The 15,402-nt window shown below is 40.8% G+C and overlaps 1 protein-coding gene and 1 pseudogene across 2 annotated transcripts in view; one reads left to right on the top strand and one right to left on the bottom strand.

Moving 5' to 3' along the window:
• REPS2 (RALBP1 associated Eps domain containing 2) overlaps nucleotides 1-15,402 on the top strand; it is a 173,168-nt gene that overhangs the window by 119,292 nt on the left and 38,474 nt on the right. For both annotated transcript variants that reach the window (XM_011995516.1, XM_011995517.1), the window contains one exon: nucleotides 6,554-6,615. In XM_011995516.1, the coding sequence (XP_011850906.1) occupies nucleotides 6,554-6,615 (62 nt within the window). The remainder of the gene's footprint in view (nucleotides 1-6,553; nucleotides 6,616-15,402) is intronic.
• LOC105550569 lies at nucleotides 3,003-3,553 on the bottom strand (annotated as a pseudogene).

Below are 15,402 nucleotides of genomic sequence, written 5' to 3'. Positions count from 1 at the left end.
CCTCCCCCCTCCCCATGATAGGCCCCGGTGTGTGATGTTCCCCTTCCCGAGTCCAAGTGATCTCATTGTTCAGTTCCCACCTTAATAGCAATAGTGGAAACCAGAAGGCAGTGGAATGTTGCCATCAATGTGCTGGGAAAAAATAGCTGTCAATTTAGAATTCTATACCCAATTAAATCCTCTTTCAAGAGGGGAAAAATGACTTTTCAGTCAAATAAACTAAGTTTGCTGCTAATAGACTTCTCAATTAAGGAAATTCTAAAAGACGTACTTTAGACATCATAAAATAAACTGTAATGGAAATTAGGAAGCTTTTAGCACTGAGTGATAATATCACAAATAAAAACCTATGATATTCTACTAAGGAGGTACTTGGAAAAAAATCTATAACCCTAAATGCTTACATTAGAAAATAAAAGCTACAAATTAGTGAACTAAGCAACCAATTTAAGGTAGAAAAAGAACAAGATATGCCCAAAGAAAGTAAATGGAAGAAGATAAGCAGCATTAATAAGACAGAAAGCAAGCGTACAATACAGAGGCTCAAAAAAGTTAAAAGTTGGTTTTTTGAAAAGAGTAACAAAACTGACAAAATGCCAGCTGAGATTAGTGAAGGAAAACTTGAGTATGAGGAACGGGAAAAGACAATTACACATGCAGAGATTAAAATAAATAATAAGAGGGGGGTATGGACACCTTTATGCTAATAAATTTGAAATTTTAGACAATGAATAAATGCCTAGAAAAATATCATTTATCAGAATCGACTTAAGAATTAGAAAGTCTGAAGAGTCCTATAACAATTCAAGAAGTAGAATCATTAGTTTAAAATCTTTTTTTTTTTTTTTTTTTTTTTTTTGAGACGGAGTCTCGCTCTGTCGCCCAGGCTGGAGTGCAGTGGCCGGATCTCAGCTCACTGCAAGCTCCGCCTCCCGGGTTTACGCCATTCTCCCGCCTCAGCCTCCCGAGTAGCTGGGACTACAGGCGCCCGCCACCTCGCCCAGCTAGTTTTTTTTTTTTTTAGTAGAGACGGGGTTTCACCGTGTTAGCCAGGATGGTCTCGATCTCCTGACCTCGTGATCCACCCGTCTCGGCCTCCCAAAGTGCTGGGATTACAGGCTTGAGCCACCGCGCCCGGCCTAAAATCTTGTTTAAAGAAAACTCCAGGCTCAGGTGGCTCTCCTGGGAAAATTTTTACTTGATATTCAAGAAAAAATTTCCAATCTTATACAACCTATTTAAGAGTATAAACAGGGCATGGTAGGGGGTGGGGGCTGGTGCTGTCCACCTGAATGAAGCATAATAGAGGACCATATGTGAAAGGACATCACTTGCCAGTCTCATGAAGATAGTTGCAAAAATCCTAAACAAAATATCAGCTAACCAAATCTAGCAGATACAAAAACCTGACCAAGTTGAGATTATCCAGGTCTGCAAGGGTGTTTTGATATTAGACAATCCAGAATGTAATTTACCACATTAGCAAATTATAAGGAAAAAATCATACCATCATCTCAGTGGCTGGAGTTATAGCTCCGATTAAAATCCAACAACAAATTATCCTGAAAAGAAGTCTCAAAATAAGGATAGGAATTTTCATAATAATCTATTTCTTTTCAGGGATTATAAATCTATAGTTTTATTAAGATAAAAACTGACAGTGTGGTATGAAGTTTACATTCAAACAAAGTTTTCAAAGAAATCTAACACATGCCTAAAAAGATTTTACAATGTAGCTCTAGATCCAAGTCTAGATGATATCAAGAACTGATGAATCTCACGACTCAAGACAGAGCATTTTGGGTATCAGTTACTTCTTAGGATTTCTTAAAAAGTGGTTTTATTTGTTTTTTTGTGTGTGTGTTTTAAAGTGAATCACTGCCCAGTATGAAAGTTTAATCTTCTCCTGAGACCAAGAGTTTTGAAATCATTCAACTCTTGAATCAATTCAGTGAAACTTGTGCTATCAGTGACTGAACCCTGCCACCAATGGTTTCAGTGTTCAAAGCTCAAAAAAGAGAATGGCTGCAAAAGTTCTCCCAACTAAGAGCGTGGGCCCTTTACTTTCCCTCCTGTCTTACCATCTCCTCTACCACCCCAACACCTCAGCCAGTGGCTAGGGTGAACAAGCTGATATTTATAACTTCATTATTGGAAAAGAAAGTGTCTTCTAATTTCAGGAATTAGTACCTCTGAGGCAGAATGATCTGCTTGTACTATATACTCTCCAGTAAAAGACCTTCCTTCCTCAGTCAATTTCCATCTCCAAAATGGCAACTCTGGTAACTTATTAACTGGCTTAGTCCTTTGTGGGACTAAGTGCATTAAGTTTAGGCAGGAAACACTTTGGCTTATAGATTTCAGACATTCACAGCTTTTAAACAGTCTCTCACAGTCCGTATTTATGGTGCCAGTGACATTTTTTTCAAAGGTAAAATATTCTGGACATAGAAGCAAATCATTAGTTTTCTGTTCTTTGCATTGCTTCACATTTCCCCTGTCAGGCCCCAAATTTTAATCAAAATGATGCTACCCATCTTCCTTTCCCCCCTTCCCATTACTCCCTCTCCCACATAATACACCAGTAATAGCCAAAAACTACACATGTGCTACGCTGTAAAAATGCAGAGTTAACACTATTGGGAAGAAAGTTGTGCATTGCGGAGATGCTCTTTGATTATCTACAGTATGTTTTTGCTCTCCCACACACCCAGTTCTACAAGTTTTGTCCTTCATAGAGGGTCCTTTGCTTTTTCTCAGCAAAGCGCAGAAAAGGTTGCTTTGAAGCACTTATCCCCCTCCCCTCCACTGAGATGGATGTGCAAACTATACAGCTTGGAATGGCTTTAAAACACTTGGGCTGCTGCAGGGCACAGAAACAATACTGGCTCTTCAAAGGGCATCTTCTCAAGCCACCTCTGTAGTGTTAAGACAAGTAGAACTTCTTTCCTTACCACTTGAAACCCACAGTCAGATGTGACAGGGACTGGTACTCAGGAGAGTTAATTCTTGTCATCTTTTTTGTCATCATCCTCTTTGGGGTAGGAACGCCATGTCAGCCTTTCCTCATAGAAGGGTATGACAACCCGTGGGCATTTGACATTGACTTCCTTGGCAGGGACCAGGTCAGCCTCATCAGAGTTTTTCCCTTTCATCAGGAACATGAACTCTCCAGTGGAGTCTGTAGCTCCAATAATCTGCTCCGGCTCCAAACCCCAAGCAAAGACTCGTGACTTTTCTGACTCTTCTTTCTTCTCCTTTGGTTTGCTCTCCTCTCCCTTATCTTCAGAATCATAATTAGCTTTGTGCTCACCTCCCTATGATTTATCTGTCTCATGTGCTGTTTTCTGTGATGGCAGAAACTCATGAGGTCGGGGCAATCTAGGTTCTCTTCTGGCTCCCATGTGTTGTCCTCATCTGAGAACCCCTTCCACTTTAGAAGGTACTCCACTTTGCCCTTTACCACTGGGTAGAGAACTTTTTCCACCACATATTCCTGTTCCTCCTCTTCTAGCACCTCCTCCACTTTCTTCTTGTTTTGTTTTTTCCCCATAGCGTGCGCCAGCTTTCTGGTGTAAAGGGTGATACTGCTCAGAGCAGCACCCAAGAGCCAGAGAGGAGTCGGTGCTGCACTACTGGCGCGTCAGGTCAGCCGTGGGAGTGGCGCTCAGAAAAGCAGCAAGGGTAGCCGCCGTGGAGCCCCTCACTGAAATGGCGTATCACAGGCCTCAGCCAACGGCCCTCCCCTCAGCCGAACAAAAGAGACTTGCACTCTGTGCGGCCCACTACCCGCTGGCCACACCGCCTTCATAATCTGTTAAAGGGTATCTACAACATACGTACAGCAAACACCAACACCATACCCTATGGTGAGCTAGTAAATGCTCCCCTTTGAGATCAAGAAAAGACAAGAATGCCCATTATTGCCATTGAAATTCAACTTTTACAGTAGTTAATTCTAACTAGGTAAGACTGGAAAAATAAAAAACATGGCAAAGGTACTGAAAAGATGAAACAAAGCTGCTCTTAATATTTAATATGGTTGGGCACAGTAGCTGATACCTGTAATCCCAACACTTTAGGAGGCCGAGGTGGGAGGACTTCTTGAGCCCAGGAGTTTGAGACTGCAGTGTTAATGATCATGCCACTGCACTCCAGCCCGGGCAACAGAGTGATATCCTGTCAAGTATAATATTTTTTATAGAAGTGTGGGGGCTTCCCCCCCAAAAATGCTCTCAGAATTTAATGAGGAAAATAACCTATGCCAACTCTTACAATGAGAGATTCACGATGAACAACGGACACATACTTGTGATACCATTTTGTTGCTTGAATCTCAATTGTGAGAAACTAAAACAGGATTCCATATTAAATGGCTTCAGTCTTTTACCCCATTTCTTCTTCTTATTTGGGGCAGTTTCTGATAAACCCCAATAAATGGTGTTGTAGGTGACATGCTTTTATCTAAAAGTGTATTCAGAAATAGACGCACACATCATCTTTTAGAAGAGCAGGGTATTTGTCTTTTAAAAAAATTAAATCATACAAAAGAACTTAATGAGATTCGAATCAGGATCTAAATACTGTTTCTAATAACTCTCAAGGCAGTGAGTAGGGACAGTCAGCCACAGGGCTTACCTGGTTGGTTTCTCTCTCTCAGGGGTCACTGTCTTTTGTTGTCTGGTTTTCTAGTGCCTTGAAAACTGTTGTTTCATATATATTTTTTTTCTATGTGTCTTTGGTTGTTTTAAATGGGTGGGTAAATCTGCTTTTTGTTACTTCATCTTGGCTGGAAGCAGACGTCAATTTAATTAAATGGCTCATCATATCTTGTATAGTCCTCTTTTTTGTTAATAAAGAGTTGTTTTAACACACATTAATACAATTGCTTCGCCTTTCCCTTAGAAGCTTGCATAGATTTATTTTATTTTATTTTATTTATTTATGAATGAGACAGGTTCTCACTCTGTTGCCCAGGCTGGAGTGCAGTGGCACAATCATGGCTCACTGAAGCTTCGACTCCTGGGTTCAAGTGATCCTCCCGTCTCAACCTCCCAAGTAGCTGGGACTACAGGCATGCATTACCAAGCCTGGCTAATTTTTGTATTTTTTGTAGATAAGGGGTTTCTCCATGTTGCCCTTGCCAGTCTCAAACTCCTGAGCTCAAGGGATCCGCCTACCTTGGCCTCCCAAAGTGCTAGGACTACAGCATGAGCCACCATTGCCTGGCCTGTTTCATTTATTTTGAAAGTAAATTAATTTTAAAGGTCCAATCTGTGAGGATCTAAAGACTAGGAACCCTGAGATGAATAACTCCTGAAGACTTTCAGCATTCTCTCCTGCTGTGTGCTTTGTTATTGACAGCTGTTCAAGGTCTCACCACCTCTGGAGTTTTGACCCACCAATGTGTTTCATAAATTTTAATGAAAGACAGATTGAGAGAAATCATAGATAGGCCCACATGATTGTACCGTATCCATGCACTGGCTCAAAATGAAAATCTCTGTGATATTACCCTGAGTTACATTTGTGGAACACACTAAACTCCGTCTTCTAGCTTGTCTGATCCAGCTAGCTAAGGGAAATCAACAGTAATTTGCAAAATCTTTTATATTCTTGGTACATTGCTCTGATTTATTTTTTAAGGCACAGAAGATTGTCCAAATGCATAGTACAAATTTGCAAATAAACTACATATAGTTATTTGGATGATGGTGTTTTTCTAAGGAGTTTGTAAAGAATGTGGTTTAACTTGCCAGTGTGTAATGCTAAACTTATTTCTTGTGTGTTATTATGAACTTTATTTATAATTTCATAGCAGCTGTTTATTTTCACTGCTAAGGTACAATTCAGATGTTCTTGGCTTAACCCAGTATTCTCTGTATCTCACAAAATTTCAAGTTAGACTGGTACTTTGTAAAGACTCTTCAGATGTGGCCAGATTATTTTGGAAACAGCTTTAGATATCCCTGATAATAAATATTATGGAGAGAAAAAGAAAATGAGGTCTTTGAGGAATACCTAAATATCATTTCAGTCCATCACTGTCAGCCTCCCTCACTGCTTTCAGATCCATTCCCAGGAGCATTTACAGGGTAGCCAAGCTTCCTCATTTGGGTTCCAGCTCCCTTAGTTTCTGTAGCCTACTCGTTGAGCTAATGAGCAGTGTAGTGGCTGAGAGCTGGGGAGAAATATGAGAGAAATCAAAGAAGACCCTTTCTGACTTTTGTCCTAGATTGTTTGAACTAAATAACATTAGAATAATGAGGAATTGACCACCTTTCCCATGCTGCGTTTTAGGTGTCTTTTCTGTAGTTTTATTATGTCATCTTAATCATAACAGCCTACATAAATACTTGAGTTTGGGTTAGGATGAAAATGAAAAAGGGATTAGAAATAACATGTACTCTTTTTTCTTAAGCCTTCAGAAGGATTGTAAAAACTTAAAGATGTTAAATGCAAATACCATTGCCATTCCAAGTTAACAAGCGTAAGAGTTTTTTGTTGTTTGTTTTTGGGGGTGATCCTTAACAGTATGTGTTTTTCTTTTTAGCTACCAAGTCAGGATTGTTACCCCCACCACCTGCGCTCCCTCCGAGACCTTGTCCATCACAGGTAGGAGACATATTTGATTTATGTAAACTGTTCGGTGATAGGGAAGTTGTCCTATCGCTGTGCTTCTTTGCAAGGGTTGATCGCCATAGATCAGGTCCATGAGATTCCCAAGCTGATACCCTGTGAAGAGAGCAGAGAGTGGTTTAGTTTATTCTCATCCAGCCAGCTCCCCAGCCTCACGTGGAAAAAGGAAGTTTCCTCAATAAGCCACCAAGCATACATATAGTAGTTCACTCTTGGTTGTCCAGGGGTACATCTGTTTTCATCCCCAGAGAAGAGTAGAAGAAGGGGCCTCTCTCTGATTGGAGGTAGGACATGGGCTTTCTGTATAGTATGTGCAATCTGAGTGCCTATATTTTCGTCAGCACTTTAGGAGCTGTGTTAATTCTACACAAACGAAAAATAACTGGTTATCAACATGGGGTTAGTGCCATGGTTTTGGACTATGGTGCTTTCTTTAGGATGGTACTTTTCCTCAGAACAAAAAGCTGAAATAGCAGGAGTGGGAGAGCATGTCACCAAGATCTGTTTTACCCCTAAATTAATTCTGTCTTATTTACATGTGCCACTATGGCCTTACTCATCAATACTTTGCAGAGCTGAAAATGAGAAGGAAACAGTAAATCCATGGAGTGTGGTATATGATGCTACAGATCTTTCCTTTTATTAATTGCTGCTGAAGAAACTTTCTATCTTTAAAGACCCTTTCTGATTTTTGGCAGAAAATGTTGGGAAATTTCTCAGTAGACAGTCCCTGTTTCTACTTCATTGTTCTGGGTGGTTCAGAGCTATCCTTCCATATGGGGACATCTCAGGACTCATGAGTCACTGAAACCACTTTTAACACATGCTTGTCCTTCTTTCAGTGAATGAAATGGTTTTTAGCATCCACTCAACCTTGAGATGCAAATACTATGAGGTATTGGCTTCCTGCTTTCGTGTGAAGGGTAATAAAAAGCCCATTTCTTCCTGACCTGCATATAAACCAGCGAGAACTCCTTTCCAGGATCTAACATTGGCCTTAAGAGATATTGGTTGAACCGTCAACAAGTATTTATTGAGTCCCTGCTGTATATCTAATGCCAAACCTTAGTTTTGCCCTAAGCCTTTCCTTGGCTGTAATTTCGTCTCATTCAAATTATTAGCTATGTCTATTGAGCATCTCCAATAATTCAGGCTTTGTGCTAAGTGCTTTCAGTGCATTATTTAATCCTCACAAAAGCCCTCTGAGGTAGATACAGGTACTAATACTATCCCTTTTTTACAGATAAGGAAGTTGAAGTATACGGGGGCTAAGCAAGTTACCCAAGGTGGCATAGCTAGTAAATGGTAGAGCCAGCTCCCAAATTGCTGTCTGTCTCCTAAAGGCCCCTCCTGTTACCATCACTGGAGTCTAAGGGTCTATGTATACAGCCAGACAGCAGATCCATTGCACTTGCAATGGAGGCTTTCATCACAGGCCCCTAAGGAGGACCTTGATGGGATGAGGCTCCTGCTCCACACCAACAGCAAACCTGGACTTTGTCACAACAAAATGAGCAGGCATTTGCTAGCTGCTAGTTCACGCCTGGGGCTTGAGAGTCACCTGGTTGAATGCATGGAAGACCTGTCTGAAAGGGCTTTTGTAACCAACCTCCTAGCTTTCTCTTGCTGTACAAATGCCAGTAGTTACTTCCTGGTCCCAAAATATGCTGCTGCTATCGGCAGTCTTCATCTGAGGTGCTTGAGGTGGGCTTCTTGCCTGCTTTTGGAGCTTAGTCACCAAAGATCTGAGTGGGGGAACTGGGAATTCTCTAGTCACTGTTAATGAATGAGTCTGCTTCTTTGTCTACTAGATTTCCCATCACAATATAAACAGTGAGCCCAGTACTCAGCCTAAGCCTCCGGCTCAGCTGCCTAACTATGGAGATTTCAGATTTTAGAAACAGGTGTGTAAGAAACAGAGGCAGAAGATCCACATTCCATTTCTCTCCCCTATTCCCTCCTTTCACCCACTGTAAGTGGGACACACATATTCAAATATATGAAGTCCTGGGCAATAAACACATGGTTATATCTAGTTTTTGTGCCATGTCAAGTTGATATTGACCCTAGGAGAGTCTTACTAACCACTTGTATGGGATACCTATATATTCTAGTCTTTCCCAAACTGCTTGTGATAAAACAGTCTCTGGGAGATATTAATAGGGCTCTGTGGTACAGATTTGCAGACTGCTGCCCCTCTACCCTCTGGGAGAGTTGCTGTGCAAGTGAGCTCACTAAAGGCTTTGGAGGCCCACAGTTAAGTAAAGCTGGTAAATTTTGTTAAAGCCAGCAATTTCCTAGCTTCTTTGTCCATTGATATCTTTATTTATAAAATACCTGTTAGAATACAAAATCAGTGTGCAAAAAGCACAAGCATTCCTTTACACCAAGAACAGGCAAGCAGAGAGCCAAATTATGAATGAACTCCCATTCACAATCACTACAAAGAGATTAAAATACCTAGGAATACAGCTAACAAGGGATGTGAAGGACCTCTTCAGGGAGAACTACAAACCACTGCTCAAGAAAATTAGAGAGGACACGAACAAATGGAAAAACATTCCATCCTTATGGATAGGAAGAATCAATATCGTGAAAATGGCCTTATTGCCCGAAGTAATTTTTTTTTTTGAGACGGAGTCTCACACTGTCACCCAGGCTGGAGTGCAGTGGTGTGATCTCGGCTCACTGCAAGCTCCGCCTCCTGGGTTCACGCCATTCTCCTGCCTCAGCCTCCCGAGTAGCTGGGACTACAGGTGCCCGCCACCACGCCCAGCTAATTTTTTGTATTTTTTAGTAGAGACGGGATTTAACTGTGTTAGCCAGGATGATCTCGATCTCCTGACCTCATGATCCACCCACCTCGGCCTCCCAAAGTGCTGAGATTACAGGTGTGAGCCACTGCGCCTGGCTGCCCAAAGTAATTTATAGATTCAATGATATTCCCATCAAACTACCATTGACATTCTTCACAGAGTTAGAAAAAACTATTTGAAATTTCATATGGAATCAAAGAAGACCCCATATAGCCAAGACAATCCTAAGCAAAAAGAACAAAGCTAGAGGCATCATGCTACCTGACTTCAAACTATTCTACAAGGCTACAGTAACCAAAAGAGCATGGTACTGGTATCAAAACAGACATATAGACCAATGGAGCAGAACAGAGACCTCAGAAATAACACCACACATCTACAACCATTTGATCTTTGACAAACCTGACAAAAACAAGCAATGGGGAAAGGATCAAAGGTCAAAATAAAGGGCTCTATTTTAAAGTAAAATCAGGTTCTGATAAATTTATCATTTGGCCTAGATAACATTGTTTTAAATTTGTCAAGGTTGAATATTCAAGTGGAATGCTTGTTTTGTGTAATATATTTTTCCTTTGTTAGCTTTGGCAGTACCTTTTACTATAGGTTCCCTAGTTGTAGAATCGGTTCATAAATTGCTCAGAGCTACTCGTATCTCTGGATTCATGTATCATGAAGAAACAATTCTGTTTCAGACCAACTTGTGTTGGTTGAATCTCAAGAGTTTTGGAAGTTCTCTTATGAGGATTTCTTAAATTTGAAAACTACTATTCTCAAGTAGTTAGGGATCATAGACAGACAGACCAAACCTGGCTTTCCAGGTTTTAAGTAGGTAAGAAAAATGAGTTTGTACATTTGCAATATGCATACAGAGATATATAAAGATCGTTTCTACATACACCAAAAGCATATTATTCTTTTATCAAGTGAGAGAGATGGAGTATAGGTTTTCAGCATAACATGCAGTTTAGCTGGCTCGTACTTATTCAAGCCAGTGATATGAACATCTGGATTAAGTTATACAGATGGGGCCCTGGAGTTAGGAAAAGGAATAAATTAAAAGAAACATCTTTTTATTTTTCATACTATAGGTAAGATCAAGAAGAACCTAGTGACTATATACACAATTAAGTAGTTTGTGTTTCACATTTTCCTGTGGCAAGACTAGAGACTAGGGCATGGTCTTTTGGCTCAGCTCTGAAGAGGTGACATTTTTTTTTAAAAAAAGACTTATTTATAGCATAAATAACCAAAAAGCAATTAAAGTAAACTATTTCATATAGAGCAGTGCGTTCTTTTGTGTTTTTGTTTGTTTGTTTGTTTTTGTTTTCTTAAGACAAGGTCTCGCTGTGTCACCCAGGCTGGAGTGCGGTGGCATGTTCAGGGCTTACTGCAGCCTTGACCTCCCAGGCTCAAGTGATCTTCCCATCTCAGCCTAAAGTATTGGAGATTACAGGCATATGCTACTGTGCCCAGCCTAGAGCAGTGTTAAAGTGAGAGTTAAATGTATTAGCCCACTGTTTGTGTCATTTTAATAAATCCAGTAAATTGCCATCTGTAGAGTTTGTGTTTATTCTTTTTTTTTTTTTTTTGAGACAGAGTTTCGCTCTGTCGCCCAGGCTGGAGTGCAGTGGTGCGATCTCGGCTCACTGCAAGCTCCGCCTCCCGGGTCTGCTTCAGCCTCCCGAGTAGCTGGGACTACAGGCGCCCGCCACCACGCCCGGCTAATTTTTTGTATTTTGTTTAGTAGAGATGGGGTTTCACCATGTTAGCCAGCCTGGTCTCGAACTCCTGACCTCGTGATCCCCCCGCCTCGGCCTCCCAAAGTGCTGGGATTACAGGTGTGAGCCACTACGCCCAGCCTAATTCTGTATTTTTAGTAGAGATGGGGGTTTCACCATGTTGGCCAGGCTGGCCTCGAACTCCTGATCTTGTGATCTGCCCGCTTCAGCATCTCAAAGTGCTGGGATTACTGGCATAAGCCACTGTGCCCCATGAGTTTGTGTTTATTCAGTAGGTCCGTTATCTGCTAAGGGACTATTTGGAACTTCAGTAGCTAAGTCCTTTTAATTGTGTTGATCTCATGACAGTTTTCTTATGGCAATTGTGATAGAGCCACAGCTTCAGTGTAACTATCTTTAATAAAGAAAAGATTTTGGGGGTGTAAAACATTATCTTTTAAGTTTTCTATTAGCACCACATTTGATGAATTGGGGTTCCCTGCAGACTAACGTGCTCAGAGTTTTCCTATTTCTGCCACTAATTTCTCACCTTATATGTAACAAAGTATTCCTCACTAACAATGTAATGAGTACTAAAAATAGCACTGGAAGGTGAAAGCGCTGTGGGAGAAGCATTTGATGAATACCTTTAAGCTTAGAGAGACCAAGAAGACTCATGGAAGGGGTGAGATGACCAATAAAATTAGTTTTAAAGAAACAAGAGAACTTTTTTTTTTAGCTGGCTAAAAGATGCAGAGCTTTACTGCAGGAAAAAAACAAAACAAAACAAAAAAAACAAAAAAAACCCAAATCCAGAGAAACAGGCATGCAAGAGGTCCTGGCATGTTTGAGAAGCTGCCTGAGATTTAGAAAGCCAGATTGTAGGGAAAATGGCTGTAGTGTTCTGGAAGTGGCCACGGGGAGCAAGCCTCCTACTCACTTCTAGTTCCATTTCCGGTAGGGCTGTGGGAGAGAAACAGCCCCTTCCAACGGAGTTCTGTCTGGGGAGCAGAAACTGACGGAAGGACAGGGTTTTAGTTAGCCCAGTGGTTCTCACCTGTGGCTGCACAGTGGAATCATCTGGGGGAGCTTTAAACCTGCTGAGGCCTGGAGCCCCTCCCAGAGATTTTGGTATGGAGTGCTGAGGTCCGGCCACTGGGAGTTTTAAAAACCTCCCCAGGTGATTCTGAAGTGCAGCCAGAGTTGAGAAGCACTGAATTAGGGCAAGAGGAAGGAATAGAGAAGAGGTTGAGAATATAGGGAATTTTATTGATGAGTTCTTATAGGGCACAATGAAAGGGGTTCTGGAGTTGGGGAGGCATGAGGTCAGCTTAGGGGATGTACTCAGACCCTATGGGGACAAGAACTCAGATCACAGGGGATGGCCTGGGAGTCAAGGGATTCTTGTGGTGACTGTTGTGAACAGGGCTAGAGGATGTGACAGGAAGGTCCTGCTGGAAGAACTAGTCACTGTGTGCTTCAGGTCCTGTGTATACTGCTGTGAGAGGCTAGCCATGAACACAGATGGCCTCGAGAGGAAACCAGAACAACTGTGGTCCATTCAGTTAATTCCTCGTCTAACTTCGTCGTCTGGCTAAAATCAGGTCCTGAAAGTGATATCGAACCCAATAGGAATATGGTAATCATGCTACTTTTTTCAAAGACAAATTTTTAAGATACAACTTTTTATAAAATACTACATTTGTTTTATTTGGAAGTAAAAACTGCAGCTCACTTAAACTCAAATGGCAGTTGGTAGGCCCTGAATTTGTGAAATATTCAATACCATTTTTAATACTCTATCCTTTTAATTAATATCCTGTCATTTAAATTATTCTTTCCACAAGTTAACACACAGTTGATGATTCAAAATAGTAAATTCTTCTGGGAGAAATTAAGAGTTTTAGACCACACACACTCTTTTTGGTGGGGCGGGGGGAATTTCTGCTGATTATGTAAGTCTCTTACAGGACTATCTAATCCATTTTTAAATGTAAGTGTTATTAAAGCATAACATATATACTGAATCTATTTTTAACACATACTAAATCAATTTTTAAGATAGTAAAGTGAAGTACAGGTTGAGTACTCCTTGTCTGAAATGCTTGGGACCAGAAGTGGCTTAGATTTCAGATTTTTTTTTTATTTTGGAATATCTGCATTACACTTACCTAGTTGACCATCTCAGATCTGAAAATCCAAAATCCTAAATGCTCCAATGAGCGTTTCCTTTGAGTGTCATGTTGGTATTCAAAAAGTTTTGGGAGGCTGAGGCAGGTGGATCACCTGAGGTCAGGAGTTCGAGACCAGCCTGGCCAACATGGTTAAACCCTGTCTCTACTAAAAAAAAAAATACAAAAATTAGCCAGGCAGGGTGGCAGGCACCTGTAGTCCCAGCTACTCAAGAGGCTGAGGCGGGAGAATCTCTTGAACCTGCAAGGCGGAGGTTGCAGTGAGCCAAGACCACGACATTGCACTCCAGCCTAGGCAACAAGGGCAAAACACTGTCTCAAAAAAAAAAAAAAAAAGGAGGCCACTTTCAGTGGCTCATGCCTCATCCCAGTACTTTGGGAGGCTAAAGCGGGCAGATCACCTAAGGTCAGGAGTTCAAGACCAGCCTGACCAACATGGTGAAACCCCATCTCTACTAACAATACAAAAATTAGCCTGGCGTGATGGTACATGCCTGGCGTGATGGTACGTGCCCAGCTACTCGGGAGGCTGAGGCAGGAGAATTGCTTGAACCCAGGAGGTGGAGGTTGCAGTGAGCCGAGATCGAGCCACTGCACTCCAGCCTAGGTGACATAGCGAGACTCTGTCTCAACAACAACAACAACAACAAAAGTTTTGGGTTTTGGATCATTTTGGATTTTGCATTTTCGAATTTTGGATACTTAACCTGTATCATATTGTCAACTTTCAAATATCTATAAGAAAATAGCAAGAAACATTAATGTAAACAATAGAGAAATGTCACTGCTTTTAAAACTGCATGTTTGTTTTTTCTTTATCAAATTAAAATTCCATGAATAAACACCAAACATCATGAAATCTCTTGCTATAATATATTCAAATGACCTCATGTAATGTATAAAAGTCATTGAATCACCTTAATATACTGCCTGTTAAAGCATATTTATGAACTTCCAAAGGTATATACAACATACTAATTTTTACTCATCAAAATATGAATTTAATATGTATCAAGATAGTTTCTATTTATGCATGTATTAGAAAATCAGAAATTATTCCAAAGTGAATTTATAAACATATATCACCTAAGATGCCACCTTCATTTTCTTCCAAAGTGTTACTTTGTTCTGTCCTATGCTGTAGATTAGCTGAAAATCACAACATGTTAATGAGTATTTCAGTGATTAAGGAAAGAAGATATAAACCAAGAATGTACCTTCAGCTGTGATGATGAAAGAACATACAGAAAGCTGTACTACACTGTGCTGAATGTAGTAATATGAATGTGTCTGTCTGTTGTCTTGTCCTTAGCCCTGCTACTGTGTAGCTCTATGGCTTTGTGGGAATTAATTAAGTTAGTCTCATGGACCTATTGCCCCTTCTATAAAATAAGATTGGACTAGAGGGATCCTACTAGTGCTAAGATGTCTGATTCTATTTTGTATTCTCTGTTCAAGAATTTTTTTTGTAATATAGATAAAACGTCATGAAACACAGTTGAGGGACAAGATAGGTTGGACTAATTTTCCCTGCTCCTCCCTGCTGAGTACAACTAAAACCCCCAGACATACTATAATGGAAAGAGGATTTTTTTTTTTTTTTTTTTTTTTTTTTTTTGAGACAGGGTCTTGCTCTGTTATCCAGGCTGGAGTGCAGTGGTGCAATCATAGCCCACTGCACCCTCGACCTCCTGGGCTGAAGGGATTCAGCCTCCTGAGTAGCTGGGACTACAGGTCCATGCCACCACACCAAGCTAATGTTTTTATTTTTTGTAGAGACAGGGTCTTCCTGTATTGCCTAGGCTGGTCTCAAATTCCTGACCTCAAGCAATCCTCCCACCTCAGTCTCCCAAAGTCTTGGGATTACAGGTGTGAGCCACCATGCCTGGCTAGAACAAAGACTTTGAAAGGTTTAAAGAGGAAAGAGGACTGGCGTGACAGTGAACTAGAGACTTCAAGTAGACAGAAGACCAGTAAGGAAATAGAAAGCTTGAACAATACCATGCTTCAACTTGATGTAACAGGTAACTATAGAAC

This window comes from Mandrillus leucophaeus, unplaced genomic scaffold (genome assembly GCF_000951045.1).
Source record: "Mandrillus leucophaeus isolate KB7577 unplaced genomic scaffold, Mleu.le_1.0 Scaffold490, whole genome shotgun sequence".
In the NCBI taxonomy this organism is placed as follows: domain Eukaryota; kingdom Metazoa; phylum Chordata; class Mammalia; order Primates; family Cercopithecidae; genus Mandrillus; species Mandrillus leucophaeus.
This window is presented reverse-complemented; position numbering and strand designations above follow the sequence as displayed.